Genomic DNA, 20,990 nt, shown 5'->3' on the forward strand with positions numbered 1-20,990 from the left:
CATCTGGAGTTAGACCTGGAGCTGTGTCCATCCCCGGGACCATCCCCAGCTTGGACCCTTGTCCATCCACATTCTCATCGTCAACTTGACTTCAACCCATCCCCATATCTGCGTCCATTCAGACCTCTACACTCAACCCACACTCAAACCCATTTGTTCCCCCCAGCGCCATTCCCACCTTAACCCAACGCCATCTCCAAACCAACCTCTGTGACGCGGGGGCATACCTTACTCTGGGTCAATTTGTTCTTCTTATTCAGCACAAACACACCCTTGTCCACGGCCACCAGCCCCACTCGGGACCCCTGGTCAGCCTCGATCTTCAGGGTTATCTGTTGCCCAGGCCGATGGTGCCTCTCTTCCTTCCCGCCATTTTTCACCACCAGCTATGGTCAGGGGCGGGGTGGGGTAGGGGGAGGTTTGGAGGGGAGGGAGGGAGAAGTCAGCCCTGCAAGGCCCTGGTCTCTGGAAGCCAAAGACAAAGGAGGTCCTGGGCTGGACTGAAAGGAGAGAGAGAGGAAGGGAGGCAGGCAGAACCGGCATCAGGCAGAAAGTCAAGAAAAGAGAGAAAACCAGGAGCAAGAGAGATACTGAGTACAAGCTTCCAGTTACAAAATAAATGAGTCTTGGGGATGAAATGTACAGTGTGGGGAATATAGTCGATAACCACGTAGTATCTCTGTATGGTGACACACGGTCACTCACTAGACTCGTCGTGGTGAACACTTTGAAACGTAGAGAAATATCGAATCACTATGTTGTATACCAGGAACTAACATAGTGATGTAGGTCAATTATACTTCACGACAAACAAACAGACTCAGAAGAAGAGATCAGATTTGTGGTTACCAGAGGTAAGGGGAGGGGGAATTGAATGAAGGTGGTTAAAAGGTACAAACTTCCAGTTGTAAGATGAATAAGTACCAGGGGTGTAATGTACAAGATGCAAATATATATAATTAACGCTGCTGTACGTTATATATGAAAGTCATTAGAGGAAACCCTGAGTTTTCACCACAAGGGAAAAGATTATTTTTTCTATTTCTTTAATTCTGTACCTCTATGAGATGATGGACGATCACTCAACTTATTGTGGTGATCATTTCATGATGTACGTAAGTCAAATCATTATGTTCTACACCTTAAACTTAGTGCTGTATGTCAATGACATCTCAATAAAACTGGAAGAAAAAAAGATACTGAGACTGAAACAGAAAGGGAAGAAAAGAAGAAGAGAGAGGCAGGAACCCTGCAAATGGGGGAGACGAACAGATTCAGAAAGTTGGAGAGAGGGTTTCCCTGGTGGCGCAGCGGTTAAGAATCCACCTGCCAACGCAGGGGACACAGGTTCAAGCCCTGGTCTGGGAAGATCCCACATGCCGCGGAGCAATTAAGCCCGTGTGCCACAACTACTGAGCCCATGTGCCACAACTACTGAAGCCCATGCGCCTAGAGCCCGTGCTCCGCAACAAGAGAAGCCACCGCAATGAGAAGCCCGCGCACCGCCACAAAGAGTAGCCCCCGCTCGCCGCAACTAGAGAAAAGCCCGAGCGCAGCAACGAAGCCCCAACGCGGCCAGAATAAATAAATAAATAATAAGATAAAATAAATTTAAAAATTTAAAAAAAGAGTTGGAGAGAGACAGAGCCAGAGGGCCCAAGATGGGGAAAGTGACAGCCAGGTGGAGAGTCCCGTCCCCAGATGGGCACAGAGAGATGCCACAAAGCTTACCGTGCCCACACATGAGTCCCTGACATCCACCCATACGGAGTCGGCCACCACCTCCCTCTGGCCGTTGCTGTTGATCAGCGTGTAATAGGCTACCAGGCGGAAGGAAGGGATGAAGTCCGTTGTGATGGTCATGGGCAACACCACCAGGTCCTGGCCGGGCTCTCGTACCTGCCGCCCCACCTTCAACAGCTTCCCCTTGTTCATGACCTGGGGAGAACAGGTCGGTATAAGTATCGGAAAGGTAAGAGGGAGGATGCGGGGTGGGGGTGGGGGGCAGCCGGGATGGCGGAGGAGGGCTCCCGGGGGTGCTGGGGGTTCTAGGAAGCCACAGACCAAGTAAGTGTAGTAGCGGATCTTGGCTTGGTGGCTGGGGTCCGTGCGCAGGTGGAAGTTGACATTGAGAGTCTCCCCAGGCTTGAGCTCCACTCGGGGCACAGAGAGGTGTAGGTAGTTGTTGGAGTTGCCCTGGGTGTTGTAGGGTAGGGCCTGCATGGTCCTGCTCGCCTGTCGCGCCGCTGGGATGTTCTCCTTCTGTGTGCGTACCTGGGCAAGGAAAGACGGACGCATGCTGGCCCCCCCAGAGGTGTCCACACCCACATCCCTGGGACCAGGGAATATGGTATTTTAGGTGGCAAGAGAGACTTTGCAGATGAGATTAGGTTAAGGATCTTGAGGAAATGGGGAGGAGATGGGATCATCCAGGTGGGCCCAATGCCATTGCAAGGGTCCTTATAAGACGTCTAGGCAGAAGGTAGGACCCTGCTGTGCAGATGAGAATCCTTCTATGCATGCAAACTCCTATATATACAGGATGGATAAACACCGAGCTCGTCCTGTATAGCGCAGGGAACTGTATACAATATCCTGTGATAAACCATAATGGGAAAGAGTATGAAAAAGAAGGTATATACATATATATATATATATATACAGTTATATATATATATTCAGTCATATATATATATATATAACGGAATCACTTTGCTGTACAGCAGAAATTAACACAACGTTGTAAATCAACTATACTTCAATAAAATAAAGTAAAAAAAAGAGCCCTTCTATGTAAATGAAAACATCTCTCTGTGGATGGTACATCCCTTTATGCAAATGAAAGGACCTCCCCTGTATGCCCAGGACAGGATCCCTTTGTGCAAATGTCAGGCCCCTGCTCTACAAAATCAAGCCCCCTGTCTCCGGGTGTGGGGTCACAAGGCTGGCCTGGACTCACGGTGATGGTCATGGGCTGCCGGTTGTTGAGTGTGTTGATGCTTAGCTTGGCCACACCGTCCTCCTGGGTCAGGGACTGCACGTTGCTGCCCTGGGTCACTACCGGGATGTGGCGGGCAGGGGAGCCGTCGGGGTTCGTCACGAACACCTGTGGGTGCAGGCCAGGTGGAGGGGGTTCAGGCAGACCCAGAGGCATGGCCGTACTCAGGAGCAGTGGAGGGGGGTTGCAGCCCCGCCCTGGGTCTCACCATGAGGTCGAAGGGCATGGCGGGTTTGAAGAACTTGGGGGTCTTGGTGAAGTGGATCTGGTACGGGGAGGTCACGATGGGGATCCCGGTACGCTCTGCCTCCACCATGTCGCTGCCTGAGGGGGGCCAATCGTGAGGCTGGGCTCCTGGGCCACCCCTCAGGACCAGGCCTCCCCCCCCTCAGATTGGACTCTGCCTTCATACTGGGCCTCTTTCCTCGGACTGCATCTCCCCCATAAACTGGATCCCACCTTCATTCTGGACATCCACCCTCAGACCAGGCCTCCCCTCTCAGACTGGGTCTTGTGCCGCAGACTGGGCCATCCCTGTCAGACTGGACCCTGCCTTCCTTCTGGGCCTCCCATCTCAGGCTGGACCGTACGGTGGTGCTGGGCCTCTGCCCTCAGCCTGGCCTCACCTGAGTGCAGGATGACGGTGACAGACACATATAAGGACTTGCCCACTAGGGCACTGGCTTGGGAGGGCTGTACCCCGTTCAGCAAGACCCGTCGTTGCAGTTTGGCCTCCCCGTTACCGTCAGTGATCTGGGGGAGACAGTGAAGGCTCAGCGGAGGCGGGGGTGGGATGGGGAGGGGGGCTTAGGTGAGGGAGGGGCGTTGATGGGGACAGGAGAGATGTGTTCAGAGTGGAGGAGACTTCGAGGGGGCCTCTGTTAGGTACCGGAACACGGGTGAGGGAGTGGGCCAATGAAATCCTCCGGTCACCATCCTGGACTCCAAAGATGACGAAAGCTGTCCCGTCCACATTCTCCCCATACAAGAACCTGTGAGGCGGGGAGAGTCTCAGATTCTCCCCTCCTTAAAAAGATGAGTCTTCCTCCAAACTTCGGTTGGCTGTGGCTGAACCCCTCCCCCTAGCTGGTCCCTCCCCTGGCCACCTCCCCTGTCCCTCACCTGGCAATGATGTTGACCTTCAGGCCATCTGGGTCATCGATGTAGTAGAATTTCTCTTCAGGCTCCACTTGGACCTCAAAACTGGGCAGCACTGGGGGAACAGATGGTGGTGGGGAGTGAGCGAGCATTGGGCCCGGAATTATGCTCCTTCCCCACGCCCCACCCACGGCTCCCGGCTCCCTGCTCCTCTTACCGTACTCCTTCACCTCAAACTCAGCAGAGAAGACCTGCTGCGGAGAATCTTCGTAGTGGGCTTTGATCTTCCACTGCCCCATGCTGTGGCGAAAGCAGGCTAGTGATCTGACCAGACCTAGCAGCCCCCCACTCCTTCTCCTGGGGTAGGGGAGCCCTGAAGCCCCTCCTGGAGGGCCTGACATACTTGACCAGCTCTGGGATGTTCCAAGACAAGGCCAAGATGCCAAACTGGTTGTGAGAAGACAGGGAGTCCCACTTGATGGGAATGCCATCGGGGGTCTGTGGGGAGACAGGGAGAGAAATGGCTCTTCAGAGACCAGGCTTAGCCCTTTGGCTCTCCCCTCCCTCTCTGTGTCTGGACACTCTGTGTCATGTCTACAAGGGCAATGGTTAAGAACATGCATCTGAGCCAGTCAGCCTGGGTTCAAATCCCCACTGTGCCACTTACAAGCTGTGTGACGTGGGCAAGTTACCTAACCTCTCTGTGCTCAGTGTGCACATCTAGAAAATGGAGATAATTATAGCTCCTATGTCACTGGTTTGGGACATGTTAATATAGGCAAGAGCTCGTGGTGATCAGTGTCTCTCTGAAGACTAATAAAAACTAGCATTTATCACCTACTTTTAGTAGGTGCAAGACCCTGCACTAAGCATTTGATTTGTATAAATCACACATAATTGCCCACATTCTCCTTTTTTGACCTAAAGCATAGCAATGTCACGTGGCTTGACCTAATACACATATGATTTTATTCGTTGCCAACAACAGGAGACATCACATAGAAATCTGGTGTTCTGGCTTCTCTTGGAAATTGGGGTAATTGTGGATAACGTGCTCCTGTTGGCACAAGGTGACATTTCATGGGAGCCGGGCAGCTCTGTGCCTTTAGAGGAGGTGTGTGCTGTGTTCTCTGTTCCCTGCAGATACCACAATCCCTAAAGCCAGCTCACAGCCTTCAGAACCTGGTCCCTGTTAGGTTTGTGTGATCTCAGTACATACTCACCAAGATCCCGTGAGGAGCACATGCTCCATTCCTTCCCTTCCTTCTCTCTCCCTTCCTCCTACACTTGTTTTTCCCTGCCCATAGCTCCCTGCTTCTTTCTCCCCTCTCCTTCCCTCTCTCCCTTCTTCCAGTAAGTTTTTATTTACCCTACTACCCGCCAAGCGTGGTGTCAACAGATAATCCCTTTCCGTTTGGAATTTAGGTTCAATGGATGTTGCGGGAAGGTGCAATTAACAAATGAATAAATCCAATTTAGAAGATGCTAAAGGGAGATGGCCGGGAAGGGAAAATAAGAGTGGAGGAAGGGAAAATGAGAGTGGAGTGTGTGTGTGCATGTGTGTGTGTTGGGGGGGGGGGGTTGGGGGGCGGGGGAGAGAGGGGGTGTTGCAATTTTATGGGGCGCTCTGAGAGGTCTCACTGTAGAACTGGGACACTGGTGATATTTGAGCAAAGACTTGAAGGAGGTGATGGAGCAAGCTGTGTGGAAATTTGGAGGAAGAGGGTTTTTTGGGTAGGGGGAATAGCCTGTGCAAAGGTCCTGGGGCAGACTGTGCCTGGGTTGTTGGAGGAACAGTGAGGAGGCCCGTGTGGCTGGAGCAGAGTGAGCGAGGGGGAGACAGGGAGGAGGTGAGGGCAGAGAGGAGACGTGGTAGGTAGGCCGGGACTAGTGGGCAGCGGGGAGGACTTGGGCTTTTACCCTGAGGGAGGTGGGAGCCCTGGAGCGCTGCGGGCAGAGGAGGGGTGCTCACAAGCGCCCTCTGGCTGCACTAGCCGGAACAGACTACATAGAATTAGCGTCTGTCATTATCCCGATCTTCAGATGAGGAAACGGAGACTTGGAAAGGTGAAGTGACCTGCCCAGAGTCAAACAGTGACCAGGGGTTTATCGGGACCCAGAATCCACGGGCGCAAGCATCTCTCCACGTAGTCTCCCTGGGTCCCCGCCCCGTCTCCCCATCTGTGTGCCTCTACATATTTCTTTGCCTTTAGGTCTCTGCTGCTGGGCCTTTGCCGGTGTCTTCTTTCTCTGTCTCTATCTCCTTGTCTCTCCCCGAGTCTCTGCCCCGGGTAGGTCTGGGGCCCCGGTTGGCTGGTACCTCAATGCTGACGATAACTGTCTGGCCCACGGGCAGCAGCTTGTGGTCAACGGTGAAGATCCGATAGAGGACTGAGACGAGGCGGGAGAGAAAGGGAGAGCTGGGTGAGGCCCTGCCCCTCCCCCCAGCCCTGCCCCCGGCCCTCTCCAGCCACCCCCAGACCCTTACCCTTGGAGCCTGGGGTGTAGATGGTCTTGTCCGTCTGGATGAAGAGGTACCCGCTCTGAAGGCTGATCAGCACCACCTTCTCCACCAGGACGTTCCCGAAGTCCGCCTGGACAGTCACGAATTTGTGCCCCGTGTCTGATTTTAACTCCTTGCTGGCCGGGATCTGGGCATGAACCAGGGGATTATTAGGCGTCTGCTCTAGGGCCCCTTGCCTTTGGCTGGATCCACACCTACCCCTCTTCACAACAGAGCCTGCCCATCACTTCTGGTCTCCCTTGTTTGCCCAGGTTTGGGGAAAAAAAGGGTACTTGGAGAGAAGGCAAGGGCAAGAGAGGGGGTGGGAGTCAGAGGGAAGGATGGGCAGTGGGAATCAGACAGGGGGCTCAGAGGAGGGAGAGCTCAGAACGGGAAGGGGAGTCCGAAAGAGGAGGAGACTCAGAGAGGGGAGGGGCTCTGAAAGGAGAGAGGGCTTAGAGGGGGAGGGGCTTGGAGGGGATGGGCTCAGAAATGGGGAGGGGCTCAGAGATGGTCCGGCTTGGAAGGGGGTGGAGTTGAGAGAGATAAGGGGGCTATGTATAGCACAGCGAACCCTGCTCAATATTATGTAACAACCTAAATGGGAAAAGAATCTGAAAAAGAATATATACATGTATATGTATCACTGAATCACTTTGCTGTACACCTGAAATTATCACAACATTGTTAATCAACTAGACTCCAATATAAAACAAAAAGTTAAAAAAAAAAAGGTGGAGGCACTTCAGAGAAAGCAATGGAAGAAGCAGCGGGAGGGGCTCAGAAAAGGGAGGGACTCAAAAGGGGCGGAGATTCAGAGAGGGGAGGGGTTCAGAATGGGGAGGAGACTCAGACAGAAGGGGCCGGGCTCACAGTGGGTGGGGCTCAGAGAGGGAGGAGGGGCTCAGCAGGGGGGGCACTCAAAGAGGGGGTGGGGTGTCAGCGGGGCTGGGCTCCCGTGCGTGCCCACCTTTATGGTGACGGTGCCCAGGTAGCCATTGGCACTGTTCAGCTCGGTGTTTTCGCTGGACAGCACTTGTCTCTTGGCCGGGAAGTCGTGAACGGTGACGGCGACTGGTATATTCCCTTGCCCTTCGTGGGCCTCCAGCACCACCATCTCCTCGCTCTCCAGACGCAGGATGTTGGGGGTGATCATGGAATACCTGCCGGAGGGGAGCACAGGCCATGGAGCTGTCATGCCTGGAGCCCGAGATGCCAGCCCTATCCGGGTCGGCGCTCTGCCCCAGCCCCTGGTCCCACAGGGAATCTGGTGACCGGCAGACAGCTCAGGGGCTTCAAATCCCATCAACTCCTGAACCTCCAAATCCAAACCACCAACTCTGGGAGCCCTAACCCCTAAATCTTTAAACACCCCAAGTCTCTAAACACTCAACCCTGGAACACCCTAAACCTCTCCCTAAACCTCTAGCACCCCAGACCTATAAATACAACCAACTCCACCTCCTCATTCACATACACCCATACGAAATCTCTAAACCCTTAAATCCTGAAACTACAAACTCCCAGATCCTATGAAGTCCAAACTTCCCGTCCACAGAAACACCCAACACCGCGCATGCGCCCTAAACCTGCAGGGACCTGTACCCACAAATGCCCACTCCCATCTCAGAAGCAGCCTTGTTCGGTGTCGGGCTGTGACTACTCACATGGGGTCCCCCAGGGCCAGGGGGAGACTGGCCAGCAGCAGCAGCAGACTGGGACCCGAGGTGGGATGCATGGTGCCAGGACAGTGAAGGGACGGAGGGACGGAGGGACGGAGAGATGGAGGGAGAAGGGGGGGAGGAGTGAGCAGAGCTTGCTGGAGGCTGCCTTTTATCTAGCTCCCGCCTTTCTCCCTCCTCAGCCCAGCCCTCCACTCCCCATGGGCTCCCCCCTCCCTGGTACTGCCCCAGATTTCTCAATACTATTTCCTAAGTTTTTCAGTCTGTGGGGCGGCATGAGCTTGGGGTAAGTAACCCGAGGGCATGTCCTCCTGCAACAGGAACACAACAGCCTCCTGCCCTGGGATCCCTCAGGGTCAAGGCCAGCTGGTGAACAGGGATCTTTCCCTGTCACACCCACTTGGTAGTAGAGGAAAATTGAGGACAGAGGGGCACCCCTACCCCAGATATGTGGGCCTGATCCTCAGTCCACTTTTGGCTGTGCATTTATTCACCAAACCCTCCCTGTGAGTTCATCTCTATGCTGGCAGCTGGAGTCCCACTTCTAGAATCTTCCATGCTGGGGTGGGGGACAGAGTCCAGCACCAAAGCTCCTAGCCCCACGGAGTGCCTTCCCCAGTAGAGAAGAACTCAGCTTCTTGGGGGGTCAGGGAAGGCTTCTTGGAGGAGGGGACATTTCAGCTGGGCTTTGAAGTATGTGTAGGAGTTCACCATCCAGGTGAGAATGTTTTCTAGGGCAAGGAGAGCCTGGAGCTCCCTTCACCTCCTCTCATCAAGAAGCCTGAGTAGTGGGACTTCCCTGGCGGTCCAGTGGATAAGACCCTGCACTTCCACTGCAGGGGTCATGGGTTCAAGCCCTGGTCGGGGAACTGAGATTCCCCCATGCCTCAAGGTGTGGCCAAAAAAAAAAAAAAAAAAAAAAAAGAGACCTGAGTGGCTATGATGGTTTATAAAAGTCATAATTGAGGGAAGTCCCATGGCTAGCTTTTGTGTTACATCAGCAACCTCTTAGGATATTATTATTATTATTAAAAAATGTATTTAACTTTTTGCATACCCATATGGTTCAGCATCTAAAAATAACCTTCCTCCTGCTCCTATTGCTAGCCATCAGGGTCTCAGACATGACCATGTAACCAAATCTTGTGTTTCTTTCCAGAGGTATCTTATGTGTTTACAAATGTTCACACGTTTTAAAAACAAATATCAGCAAGCTCTACACACTCTTTCCCTCTGGTCTCCCTGGGTTACACCTTGCTTTTTCATAAACAATATACCTTAGAGATTGTTTAATATCAGTGCTCAGAGAGCTTCCTTGTTCTTACAGGCAACTGCCTAGTATTACATTGTGTGGAAGTAACCAGACTGATGGACAGACAGACTTCCCATTGTTACAAAACCATGCTCCCTCCAGGGAGTAATCTTGAGCTTGCATTATTTCCCAGCTCTCACGATTATTAAGTGGTAAACTTTGGGCAACTTACTGATAACCACCTGAGCCTCAGTTTCCTCCTGTAAAGTAGGGTTATAACAGCAGCAACTTCAAAGCGTTCTTACCGCAATGAGAAGAGATCATTCTGGATCAAAGCCTGCGTGCAACAGTAATCTTGCTAGATATCGCTAAATTCCCCTCCATAATTATATTGATTTGCATACTTGCCGGCCCTGCACAAAATCGCCAATTTCCTCACGGCCTCCCCTTGAGGGCATAGTGGCAAAACTTTGTATTTTTGCCTCAGTGTCATTTTAATTTGATTTGAAGTTGAGCATCTGGCGGAAGGGGGGATGTGAAGCCAGGTGTAGGAGGGGGATGGTGTGTTGATGGGGGATCCAGATCCCTGGAGGGCTGTTTTCCAAAGCTTCCTTGAAGGGGTTAACAGGGACCTCACTCTGATTTCCTGTAAACCATGCTATTTTCCTGGTCATGCCCCCATGCCCCAAGCAGGGGGAGGCGTGGAGCAATAGAACAAACCTGGCTTCTGTCTGCTTTGATTGCGACACCCTTTCTTTGGAAGAGGAGGAGGGTGAGGCAAACACCTGCTTACTTTCCAGATACGGGGTTCCACTTCTGAAACTGGGAAGGGGGCCACCTGCTAGGATCCCCCAAACCCCAATATTTATCTTCCTCCGCTTTCCCCCCCGCCAAAATACCCACCCAGTCTCCTGGTTTCATTATATACTTAAGCATTCAAGGTTGTGATTTTACAACCTTGAGAAGGAATTCCTGCTGGCCTCGGTCTCCCTGCAAGGCTGGCTGCTCCTACCCCAGAGCCTCTGTTAGTACATCTGAGCAATGGGACTGATGGTGGTTCCTGCTGTTTTGACAATTAAGGGAACACAGATGGCTTGGAGCCCTGGGCTTGGAGGGAAGGCTCATGGCCATGGTAGTGGAGGTCTGGGAAGGGTCCTGCCCATGACCTCCAAGAATTAACCAGAGGGGTGGAGGTGAAAATGAACCAAGGTCTCCTGGAAGGGGAGGAAACCAGAGGAATTCTTCCAGGCTTTGGACTGGGGAATGGACCTTTGCGCCCAAAAGTTTGGGAGGGGGATGGCGGGCAAGATAAGCCAGCAGGGGAGAAAGAGAAGGACGCATTCCTGGTGTGGACCGAGGGAGAGGGAGGCTGGCTGCTGGGCAGGGTCTAAGTGGGATATCTAGGAGACTTTTTTTTTGGCTGTGCCACTCTGCTTGCGGGATCTTAGTTCCCCGACCAGGGATCAAACCCAGGCCCCCTGCCCTGGAAACGCGGAGTCCTAACCACTGGACCGCCAGGGAATTCCCTCTAGGAAACTCATACCAACAAAGTATTTGTTATTTACCTGAAATTCAAATTTAACTGGGCATCCTGTATTTTGTCTGGCAACCCTAGCTGGGGTGCAAAGAGAGAATAAAGGGAAAAATGGGCATGATTTCTAGGTGGGGGGAGCCCAGGTGCCCCCTTCCCCTCCCCCGCACCTGCCTCAGTGCCGTTATCTCCCGGTTGCACCCCATCCCCACCCTTTCCCCATACAGGCGCCGCCATGCCAGGGAGCAGCAGAGACCCCCCCTCTCCCCCTCCCCCCGACCCCTGCCGGTTCCAGGATGGGTGCTATACTGCTTTCTGGGAATCTTCCTCCAGGACCCAGAGCCAGGCCCTCCCTCCAGCACCCACCCCCCCCCCCCACCACCTCCCCGCCTCACCAGCAGCCTGGACTTCCCCTTCTCTCCCAACTCGTTACTCATTAACTTTTGGTTAACCTTGACCTGATTAAACCCATCCACTTGCCCTCTGGCTCCTTCCCCCCACCCCCTCACGCAGCATAGCAGAGGCCTGGGCACCAGGGACCCTTTTTAGTTTTGGGCTGCGCCGCAGGGCTTGTGGGATCTTAGTTCCCCGACCAGGGATTGAACCCAGGACACCGCAGTGAGAATGCAGAGTCCTAACCACTGGACCACCAGGGAATTCCAGGCCAGAGGTTTTGATTGCAGCTCTGCCTTCTCCCAGCTTCGATTCCTCATCTGTAAATTAGACATTCGCAACCATGGAACCTCCCTCTGAGTCCTGGGGTGACAGCACGTGGCATCAGGCAAGCTGAGGCCAGTGGCCAGCACGTGGCCAGCGCACAACGTACTTGAATTCTGCTCCTCCTCTCTCTTATTTCGGTGACAGTCCCTCCGGGCCTCCAAGCCAGAGTCCCCCCCTTCCTCCCTCTCCCTCATCCCCTGTGAGCAGCCCTGTGACCCCTAGGCTTTCTCTCCCAACCCATCCTTTCTCTCCACCCCTAAGGCCCCAGCCTCCTTGCTGTAAACTCACCTCTGCCAGGTCATCTAGTCGACAGCAACTGGGAATTTTTTTTTTCTAAAACACACCTTTGCATTCTTTCTATAAAATTATGATGCATGTTACAGGAATACGCGCTAATGACAGTGAACATCTCAGCTACAGCATCTTAACGATTTTATGCATTTAACTTATTCCAAATGCCTTAGGTGCTATTACTATCCCCGTTTTACAGATGAAGAAACTGAGGGCTTTGGCCACTTGCCCAAGATCCTCTAGCTGGTAAGAACTGAGATTTGAACACAGCAGCTGGGCTCCAGAGTTTGTGCTCCTGAACTGTATGAGTTTCTGACTGCTGCTGTAACAGATGATCACAACCCTGGTGGCTTAAAACAATACATTTGTTATACTGCAGTTCTGCAGGGCAGAAGTCTGAAACTGAGGTGTCAGTAGGGCTGTGTTCCTTCTGGAGGCTCTAGGGGAGAATCCGTTCCTGGGTTTTTCCAGCTTCTAGGGGCTGCCTGCATTCCTCGGCTAGTGGCCCTTTCTTCCATCCTCAAAGTGCATCACGTTAGCCTGTTTACAGCATCACATCTCATTCTCTGATCCTGACCCTCCCGCCTTCCTTTTAAAAGACCCTTGTAATGACAACGCACCCACTCGAATAATCCAGAATCATCCCTCATTCTAAGATCCTTAATTGAATCACACCTGCCAAGTGCCTCTTGTCATGTAAGGGAACATAGTCACAGGCTCTGGGGATTAGGGCGGGGACAACTTGGGAGAGCCATGACTCTGCCCACCCCAGCACACACGTGGTGTAAAACACCATCCCTGTACTACCATGTCCTGCCCTGCTTTAAACTCTTCCTTGGCTCCCGTGGGCCCCAGCATCAAGTCCAAGTGTGTCTGCCTGCTTTTAGGCTTCTGCCAGCTGCCCTTGCCCTCCCACTGGCCAAGCCAGACCTGCAGTGGAGCTTGCAAGCTATACTGGGCATTGCCTTGCTGCATAATTTCCTCAGTCTGCAATGCCTTCCCACTTCCTTCTTTGTCTGGCTGGGCTATATATTCATCTGGGCCCCAGTTAGACACATTTCCGCTTGCAGGAAGCCTTGACCCCAGCCTGATTCCTTCCCGCTGGCCCATGCCTGTGGTGCCCACCAAGGAGTATTTTTCAGAGCTCCAAAATAGGTTCAGAGCGTTCTAGATAAAGAGTGAAGTGGGGCGGGGGAAGAAATACATCATGGGGGTCTGCCCAGAGGTGTGTGTGCAGGTGTGTGTACAGGTGCATCTCTAATCTGAACTTCTCAAGGTTCAGAGAAATCCATGAAAGGTCAGGCTGTGTTGCAGGGCACTGTGCTGAGCCAGACTCCCATTATCATGTGTGATACTCAACTCTATGAGGTCCCCATTTTACATGCAAGGAAACAGAGCGGTTAAACCACTTAACAGAGTCACACAGCAAATGGGGGCACGGTCAAGAGGCTTGGTGGCAGAGAGTCTAGGTGCAGAGGGGCAGTGCATGCAGTGGGAATGGGCAGCTCTGGAACCAGACTGCTGGTGTTTTTGAGTCCTGAGCCTTCTAACAACTTGTTTGCTGTGTTACCTCGGGCAAGTTACATAGCCTTTCTGTGCCTCATAAGCTTTTCAAGAGTTAAAGACCCTGGAAGCCTTAGAATAGGGTGTGGCATACAGCACTCAGCCTGAGCCACTTGTGAGTCATCCAATCACCATTTTTTTCTCCCCTCCAGCCTTTGCACATGCTGTCCCCTCATCTGGGCCTGCGTCTTTCCCCACTCTCTCTGCTCACCTCTGATTCCCCAGGCTGGGTCAGGGCCCTGTGATGGAACCGTCTGGTGACACTTTGAGTGTCGGGACTGGATGGGTCCTGGTCACTGCCCTGTCCTCAGGACCCGGCACAGGGCCCGGCACGCAACTGAGTGGTCGCTCAATTGACATTTATTGAATATGCAAAGCAGTGGATACTGCAACCTCTCCCTGCCCCGTGCCCCCCACGGATCTCTCAATTTCAAACATAACCTCTGCATTAGCTCTCAACCCCCAGAAAGGCAAGAAACTGGGGTAGCAAAACAGATCGGTCATTATTGTACAGCTGCAAGTGGGGACAGGGCGCTCAACATTTGTGAGGGAGGGGGGCTGTCTGTCTTCTTCTGAACGGGCTCCAGGAACTCAGGTCCCAGGGAGCTGGGTGCCTTGTGAGCACCGGCCCCCTCCTCCCCACACGCTCTTTGGGAGAAGCCGGAGCAGGGAATGTGTGAAGAGAGGAGGATGAAGGATGACGGAGCGTCCGAGGTGGGGACATGATCACAACAGCTCTCGCCTGCTGGTCGATCTGTTGACTTTGGACAGGCCTTCCCGGAACCCAGAATCGGTCACTCTGCAGGCAGACAGTAAGGAGATAGTCCATGAGCTGAGGGGAGCCGGGCCCCGCCCACTCAGCCCACCATACCCACCCCTGAGCCTCTTGGCCCCGCCCAGGCTCCGCCCACCTGCACTCACAGCCCCGCCCACCCGGCCCCTGGCTGCCCAAGCCCCACCCACCCCAGCCCCAGGGCTCACACTTCTTTCATCTGCACATCCTCCTCATCCTCTAGGGGCAGCTGCAGGTACGGGTTATCCCTTGTGGGCTGGAACTTGTAGCCCGTGAGCACGAAGAAGGCGAGCGTGGAGCCCTCCACCAAGAGCTGGGGGCCGAGTGGGAGGGTCAGGCACACGCCCCCGCCTCCACCTCCACCGTCTGGGCCACGCTCCGCCCCACCTGGGGCCTCAGTGCTCACCTGGTACAGCCACTGCCACTGGAAAGGCACGGCCACCCGCAGCAGGATGGCGATGATCCTTGTGAAGTAGATGTAGCAGATGACCTGCAGGGACACGGGTGGGCACAGGGCCGAGGGACCACTGGGGTGGGGGAGACCACCAGGACCACTGGGGATGCCTGGGGAGGGGGGCTGGGGATTATGGGCAGAGGGCGGGGGGCGGGGCTCCGAGGGACTGCAGATGGAGGGGTTAGGGTGGGCGTGCCAGTGGGCTGGTTGTTCCCCCTCCCAAGCTTCCCGAGCACAGGGCTCCTACCATGACATAGTAATGCCGGAACAGCTTCAGCTTGGCCAGGTTCACTGCCGCTGAGGGGGAGGCACAGAGAGTGGGGGTCAAGGGAAGGAGGCTGGGGGCAGGACGAAGGGGACGGGGTGGAGAAGGGCTGGGGACAGGAGGACATTTGGGTGAGTGTCTCAGGGGCATAGTGTGGAGGGGGATGTCCCAGGAATGGTGAGGGGGTGGAGAGGCAGGAAGAGGCAGTCAGAGGGGATGGAAGGGGCATCCAGGGGTCAGCAAGAGGGACCAGGAGCAGGCCGAGGGCCGAGGGCACAGCCTCACCCTTCCCATCAGTGCCAGACGTGTCCTGGAGATGCCGGATGGACCTGGGAAGGAGTGGGTGATATGGGGGGCAGTCAGCACTGCCTCCACCCGTGCCTGCAGGGGTGGGGGGCGGGTGGGGGTCCTCACCAGACCACGGGGAAGAGGATGGCGCCGCAGCAGATGAGGTCCACCAGGAAGAGGATCTCCTTCCAGATGCCGTAGTCGCTGGCGCCCTCCTCACGGGACTCGATGACAATGTAGGCCACGTTGGCCAGGACCTGCGGGGCGGGGGTGGGATGGGTGGGCCCAGCCTGCACTCATGTCCACCTGCCCACCCTGGGGCCTCCATACGCACCTGCAGCGAGATCACGATCCCGAAGACCTTCTTCTCCTTGTCGGACAGGATGTACTTGATGAAGGCCCAGCCAGAGCCGATCAAGGCGATGGTGATGAAGAGGAGGGCGCCCTTCAGCCTGGCGGAGGGGGGCAGGGGGTGTGGTGAGACTGGGGGGCCCAGCCCTCCCCTGCCCGCCTCCTGCCCCCAGCAGAGAAGGGCACTCACAGATGCGTGATGTAGTGCATGACAGCGAGGCCTTCGATGGGGTGGCCCTGGCTGTTGATGAAGTAGTAGTTGATCTGGAGGTGGATGGACGGATGGACAGTCAGACAGACGGACGGGGGCATGGAGAGGGTGGAGGGTGGTGGTTTTGGAACACGGACAGTCACTGTCAGATGGGTGGCCCGGAAGTGGGCGGAACAGGTCATGATCAGGATGGTGAGTGGACTGAGAAAGGGACAGTCACGGCCAGAACGGTGGCCGGACAGATGGCTGGACAGTCACAGCCATGACAATGGAGGGAAGGTCATAGTCGGGTGGACGGACAGTTAGACAATCAGCCCGGTGGACAGTCACAGCTGGACCCACAGACAGTCAGACTGAAAGGTGGGCTGTCACAGCTGGACAGGACTGGATGTACAGCTGGCCACAGTGATGAAATGGATGGACACATGGATGGACAAATGGAACTCCCAAGCCCAGGGTCTGCAGAGATCTGAGGAGTGGCTTGTAGGGGCTTTTTCCTGGCCCCTGAGACCCAAGCCCACCCCATCCTGCTCCCGGCCCAAGGCTCTCACACTGTGGAAGAGGAGGGAGACGCTCTTGGTGAAAGCCAGGGCTGCCATGAGCCAGTGGATCTTGAAGACGTTGTACCTGGCAGCGGGGTCGGGGACAGAAGAGAGTGGGAGGGCATCGGTCAGGGGTAGGAGTGGGAAGGTGTGACGAGGGGAGGTGGGGAACCGCCGGGGGCAAGGGCATTACGTGTTCTTGCAGAGGATGGACACCCAGAAGATGCCGGAGGCCAGGAAGCAGGCGGACATGACCATGTACAGCTTGAAGAGGGGGATTTCCGCCGCCGACAGGAAGCCCTCGGGGTTCTTCTCCCGGATCATTACCTGGGGAGGGGACAGCGGTGGGCAGGGGGATTGCGCACTAGCTCCAGACTTGCGGGGCCCTGAGCGTGAGTCCCCGGCTCTCCCGCTCCCTCGCTGGCCGACTCCCTGCTTCTGAGCCTCAATCTTCCCGTCTCCCAAATGGGCACGGAGTACTGGCCTGCAGTGAGCGCTCCGCGAACCTGCTGCCCACCCTCGTCACCCCTGCTCACCGTGATGTCGAACGGCTGCTCCCGGCCCGGCACCGAGTTGTAGCAGTTGTGGAAGTTGAGGCTGTACTGGCCTTCCTCGGCCCTCGAGCCGATCACCACGTGGAACTGGGAGGTGGGGCAGACAGAGGGGAGAGGAGGCCTCAGCGTGGGGGGTCCCCACGCTGTGGAGGGGAGGGGCTGCGGGCACCCCGGACACTCACACTGAAATTGTAGGAGTTGTTGAGGTGGCCCAGGCCCAACACCAGGTCCTGGTCCTTCCCACCGATGCCCTGAGGGGACAGAGGACCTCCATGAGCATCAGCTGGCCCCCCCGGGGGCGGGGCTTCCTCCCTCCTGCCCTGGCTTCCCCATACCTGCTGGTCTCCTTGTGACCCTGTGGGTGTCAACTTGGCCTTGTCGGGTGCAGTAGTGGTCCCTGCCAGGGGCAAGCAGGTGACTTTAGAGATAGACAGACAGGAGAATGATGGGCGGGACGTGTGGAGCGGCCCCGCCCACCCGTCCCTCCGTGCGGCCACCCTGACTCACCGCCATCCACCTTGGGGGTGACCCTGTGCTCTGACTTCGGGAGCTCTGGTTCGGAGGGCGCTTCGGGGAGGAGCCCGGGAGAGATGAACAGCTTCTTCTGTTCCCCATACTTTCGTACCTGGACCCTGTGGGATGAGGCTGGGAGGCTGAAGGCTGGGGTCAGGGACACCTGCTCTGCTAAGGGACTCAAAGGCCCCTCGGGCCCTCTGGGGCTCAGCGTCGGGCTCCATCAGTGGTCACCAAGTTGTAGCATTTGGCCACCACCCATCGAGATGGCTGCTGCATCCCTGAGCTGCCTGCACCGAGGATTAGCTGTCACTTCCTGTGACACTGAGTCACTCATTCTACTGAAGTACACGCTATTTAAAAAGAAAATGCTGTATATACAGAGAGGCAACAGAGTATCTTTGGACCCTGGGTTCAAATCCCAGTTTTCAGCCTCAGTTTTTTCATCTTTAGAATGGGGATAATAACAGTCTAAGCAGTCAATGAGTTAACACCTGTAAAGATCCCAGGACGCTGCCTGGAGCACAGGGTGCATCCTACAAGCACAAACGACTGGTATTAATACTCACAACACCCCTCTGTGTTGGGTCTTCTGCCTTGAGACCCTAATACTCCCTGGGCACCCCTCCTCTCTCTCCCTCCCATAATCAGAAGGTTTGAAGGCAAAATTAAAAAGCGAGTGTGGGAATTCCCTGGTGGTCCAGTGGTTATGATTCGGTGCTTTCACTGCCGAGGGCCCGGGTTCAATCCCTGGTCTGGGAACTAAGATCCCACAAGCCGCGTGGTGCAGCCAAAAAAAAAAAAAGCGAGTGACTTTCTCCAAAGGAGTCAAGGTTCTTTCTGGCTGGTTCTGATCCCACCTGATCAGCTCATGTGGGTAGCACAACCAGGGAAACCCCAATGATGCATCTTAAGGGGAGCCACCAGCCCCCCAACTCACTGCAGATCCTTGGTGTTGATGAGGAAGAGAGCCAGGAGATTGCTACTGTTTTGCCGGAGAGGACAGTCGTGAGGGTCTCGGCTCTGGAGAGTGAGCAGCAGGGAGCCTTGGTTACCCCCTCCCACTGGTCCAGCCTCACTCTGCCTTCCTCCCCATCCACCCGGGCAAGGGAGGGTCTCTTCCTGCTCCCCCCTCTGGGAAAGGACAGGGACCTTTGGGTTCCAGATGCTGACAGACCATCCTCCCCTTCCACCACCCCTGCCCCTCCTCACTCCCCCCCTCCCCACCTCTACCTCTGCCCCCTCCACTTACTGAATAGGAAGGAACACTGCCAGATCGAACCCGGGTCAGACTGAACCCCACCTGGCAAGCAAAAGAGATGATGTGAGGGACATCAGCAGGGACCTCCAAGCCACCTCTATCAGTGGCAATAGTAACGTAACCTCGAATTTCCTGAAAGCCTACTAAGCGTGAGATTCCGTGTTCACTCACTTCACTGACTTTTCCCATCTGCCCCCAGCCCCCCAACCCTCTTCCTTTAACTCCTAGCCATCCTTGCCCCTTGACTGGGATGTCACTTCCTCAGGGAGACCTTCGCTGGTCCTCGACCTAGTCCACCCTGTTTCCCCCCATTTAAAATGTTGATGTAAAAAATAAATTAAATAGAATGTTCATGGCTTCCTGCCTTGGGCTCTGGAAGCGAACACACTTGGATCTACATCCAGGCTCTTGGACTCTGAGTAAGCCACATGCCTCTGAGTCTGTGTAAACACCTGTAAAATTGGGTTTACAGGTATAATATTTTCACAGCATCCCTGAGAGGTGGCTATGACAGAACAGACTCATGGAAATAGATTTGCATGGTACCTGGTACCCAGCGGGCGTTCAATAAACACTAACTTCTCATTTCGACTGCAGGAACTGGGGCTGTCTTGTTCACTGGTAGGCTCCCCTCCCCCCAGCTCAGTGCCTAGCACGTACTGCATAAGAAATTATTACTCCCAAGTTACAGATGAGGAAACAGAGGCTCAGAGAGATCAAGGGACTTGCCCAAGATCACATGGGTGAGAGGCAGAGCTAGGATGTGAATCCAGAATTGGGGGGTGGGGGGTGGGGGGCGGAGCTCAGAAACTTGTGCACCTCTCCCTCCTCCAGCAAACTCCTCAAAGCCCCTCACCAATGGGGCTTTCTCATCTGTCTCCTGGAGGCCCAGCCGCAGGAGGGTCAGGTCCACCTCCAGAGAGCCGTTGGTGTAGAAGCCAAAGCTGTTCAGCTGGATGTCTGCTCGCTTCTCCCCCTGCCAGAGACCAAGAAGGCAGAGGCAGCTCAGACTTCCCACCAGCCCAGCCCCAGGGCTCTAGCATGAGGTTCCCCCAAGGGCTTCGGGCCCCTCTGGGTATCTCTATATTTAGGACAGGTCCAAAGGGTGACGGGAGAGGTTGAGAGGGCCACTCTGGAGGCCATAACCTTAGACCCATCCCAGGCAGGGACAGAGTGGCTCCGGATCCTCTGGCCACTGTTCGGAGAGTCCAGGATTCCAAAGTCTGGGATACCTGGAAGTCTCCCCACTGTGTGAGCATCACCCGGAGAGCAGAGTTACGCATCTTGGCGTGACTGCCCCTCACCTCCCGGAAAATTTTTAGATTCCAACTGAGCCCCCAAAATCCCAATGAGTACCCAGAGGACCCCATTCTAGAACCCCCAGGGACTTCCCTGGGTGGCGTCAAGGGTCCCTAGCGTCCCCAAAGCAATCCCAAGAATTTAGAGGACTCGAGTCCGCCGTCTCGGGAGATGAACCACCCCCCCCCCCCCGGCGGGCGGGGCAAGACTCCAGCGCGGCTGGCCAGGCAGCTCCAACAGGAGGACCGAGGGGGATCCTCGGACGAGACCACTCCGGGCCGGGGAGCGGGGGGCGCTGGACCGCTCCATCCGGACGAAACCACTCCAAGCCAGGGGCTTTTCCGGGCCAACGCTGCGACCCACACCCCAGACCGCCGCACGGCGGGACTCACCGTCAGCGTCAGCCGGTGGATGCGCCCAGAGCAACCGCCTAACAGCAGCAGCAGAAGTAGCCGCTGCCCCCACTCCGCGGGGCTCCCGCGGGCGAGCCCCCTCCTCTCGCTCACTGCCATCTCTGAAGCCAACGCCTCCCCCGACACCGCCTCTGACGCCCTCAAGCCCGCCAATCGCCGCAGGTGGGGGCCGACCCTTCAGCGTTTTACAGCCCGCTCAACCAATCAGTAATCGTCTCCTCTCGAGCCCGCACCCTGTACGACACCAAATGGACAGCCCGGGCCCCGAATGGGAGTGCTGATATCGCTTAACCCCGCCTCCACGCTCACCAATCACTAGAAAGATTGTCCCCGGATGTACTCTGATAAACAGTCCATCCAACCAATTGTGATGGATCTGATATCCGGCCCCTAAAGGGGAATTCCTCC

At 55.3% G+C, this 20,990-nt stretch overlaps 2 protein-coding genes across 5 annotated transcripts in view; both read right to left on the minus strand.

The window, feature by feature from the left end:
* Positions 1-8,409, minus strand: part of C3 (complement C3) — a 35,366-nt gene extending 26,957 nt beyond the window's left edge. The window contains exons 1-14 of the mRNA XM_082456998.1: positions 8,267-8,409; positions 7,570-7,762; positions 6,585-6,747; positions 6,417-6,487; positions 4,500-4,594; positions 4,314-4,396; positions 4,121-4,211; positions 3,888-3,990; positions 3,625-3,751; positions 3,207-3,322; positions 2,960-3,106; positions 2,065-2,274; positions 1,732-1,938; positions 228-386 (exon numbers count right to left, since the gene is read on the minus strand). Coding sequence (XP_082313124.1) covers positions 228-386; positions 1,732-1,938; positions 2,065-2,274; positions 2,960-3,106; positions 3,207-3,322; positions 3,625-3,751; positions 3,888-3,990; positions 4,121-4,211; positions 4,314-4,396; positions 4,500-4,594; positions 6,417-6,487; positions 6,585-6,747; positions 7,570-7,762; positions 8,267-8,337 — 1,836 coding nt within the window. The 5' untranslated portion in view covers positions 8,338-8,409. The remainder of the gene's footprint in view (positions 1-227; positions 387-1,731; positions 1,939-2,064; positions 2,275-2,959; positions 3,107-3,206; positions 3,323-3,624; positions 3,752-3,887; positions 3,991-4,120; positions 4,212-4,313; positions 4,397-4,499; positions 4,595-6,416; positions 6,488-6,584; positions 6,748-7,569; positions 7,763-8,266) is intronic.
* Positions 8,410-14,122: 5,713 nt separating this feature from the next.
* Positions 14,123-20,726, minus strand: GPR108 (G protein-coupled receptor 108). Of its 4 annotated transcripts, none has more exons than XM_082455086.1 (18): positions 20,562-20,726; positions 19,727-19,846; positions 18,862-18,912; positions 18,550-18,632; positions 17,604-17,728; positions 17,432-17,514; positions 17,279-17,347; positions 17,079-17,183; positions 16,736-16,869; positions 16,552-16,627; positions 15,980-16,053; positions 15,773-15,890; positions 15,565-15,695; positions 15,436-15,479; positions 15,133-15,182; positions 14,838-14,921; positions 14,620-14,744; positions 14,123-14,437 (listed from the first exon to the last, which is right to left on the minus strand). In XM_082455086.1, the coding sequence occupies exons 1-18, from the start codon at positions 20,679-20,681 to the stop codon at positions 14,365-14,367; spliced, it is 1,665 nt and encodes a 554-aa protein (XP_082311212.1). In that variant the 5' UTR covers positions 20,682-20,726; the 3' UTR covers positions 14,123-14,364. The 4 variants fall into 4 exon arrangements, with proteins under 4 accessions (XP_082311212.1, XP_082311214.1, XP_082311211.1 ...); XM_082455088.1 differs by having other exon boundaries at positions 17,432-17,493; positions 20,562-20,725; XM_082455085.1 differs by lacking the exon at positions 20,562-20,726 and adding an exon at positions 20,103-20,336.
* Positions 20,727-20,990: the final 264 nt, after the last annotated feature.

Source organism: Balaenoptera physalus, assembly GCF_965194825.1.
Source record: "Balaenoptera physalus genome assembly, chromosome: 3".
NCBI classification, from domain to species: domain Eukaryota; kingdom Metazoa; phylum Chordata; class Mammalia; order Artiodactyla; family Balaenopteridae; genus Balaenoptera; species Balaenoptera physalus.

Excerpts from the sequence above, each read along its gene's own strand:
- GPR108 (XM_082455085.1), bottom strand. The coding sequence starts at position 20,240 with ATGGGGTCCTCTGGGTACTCATTGGGATTTTGGGGGCTCAGTTGGAAT. Across the intron at positions 17,729-18,549 it reads ATCAACACCAAGGATCTGCA|GGTCCAGGTACGAAAGTATG; the intron begins GTGAGTTGGGGG and ends CTCATCCCACAG. Across the intron at positions 16,054-16,551 it reads TCTCCCTCCTCTTCCACAGT|ATCAACTACTACTTCATCAA; the intron begins GTGAGAGCCTTG and ends ATCCACCTCCAG.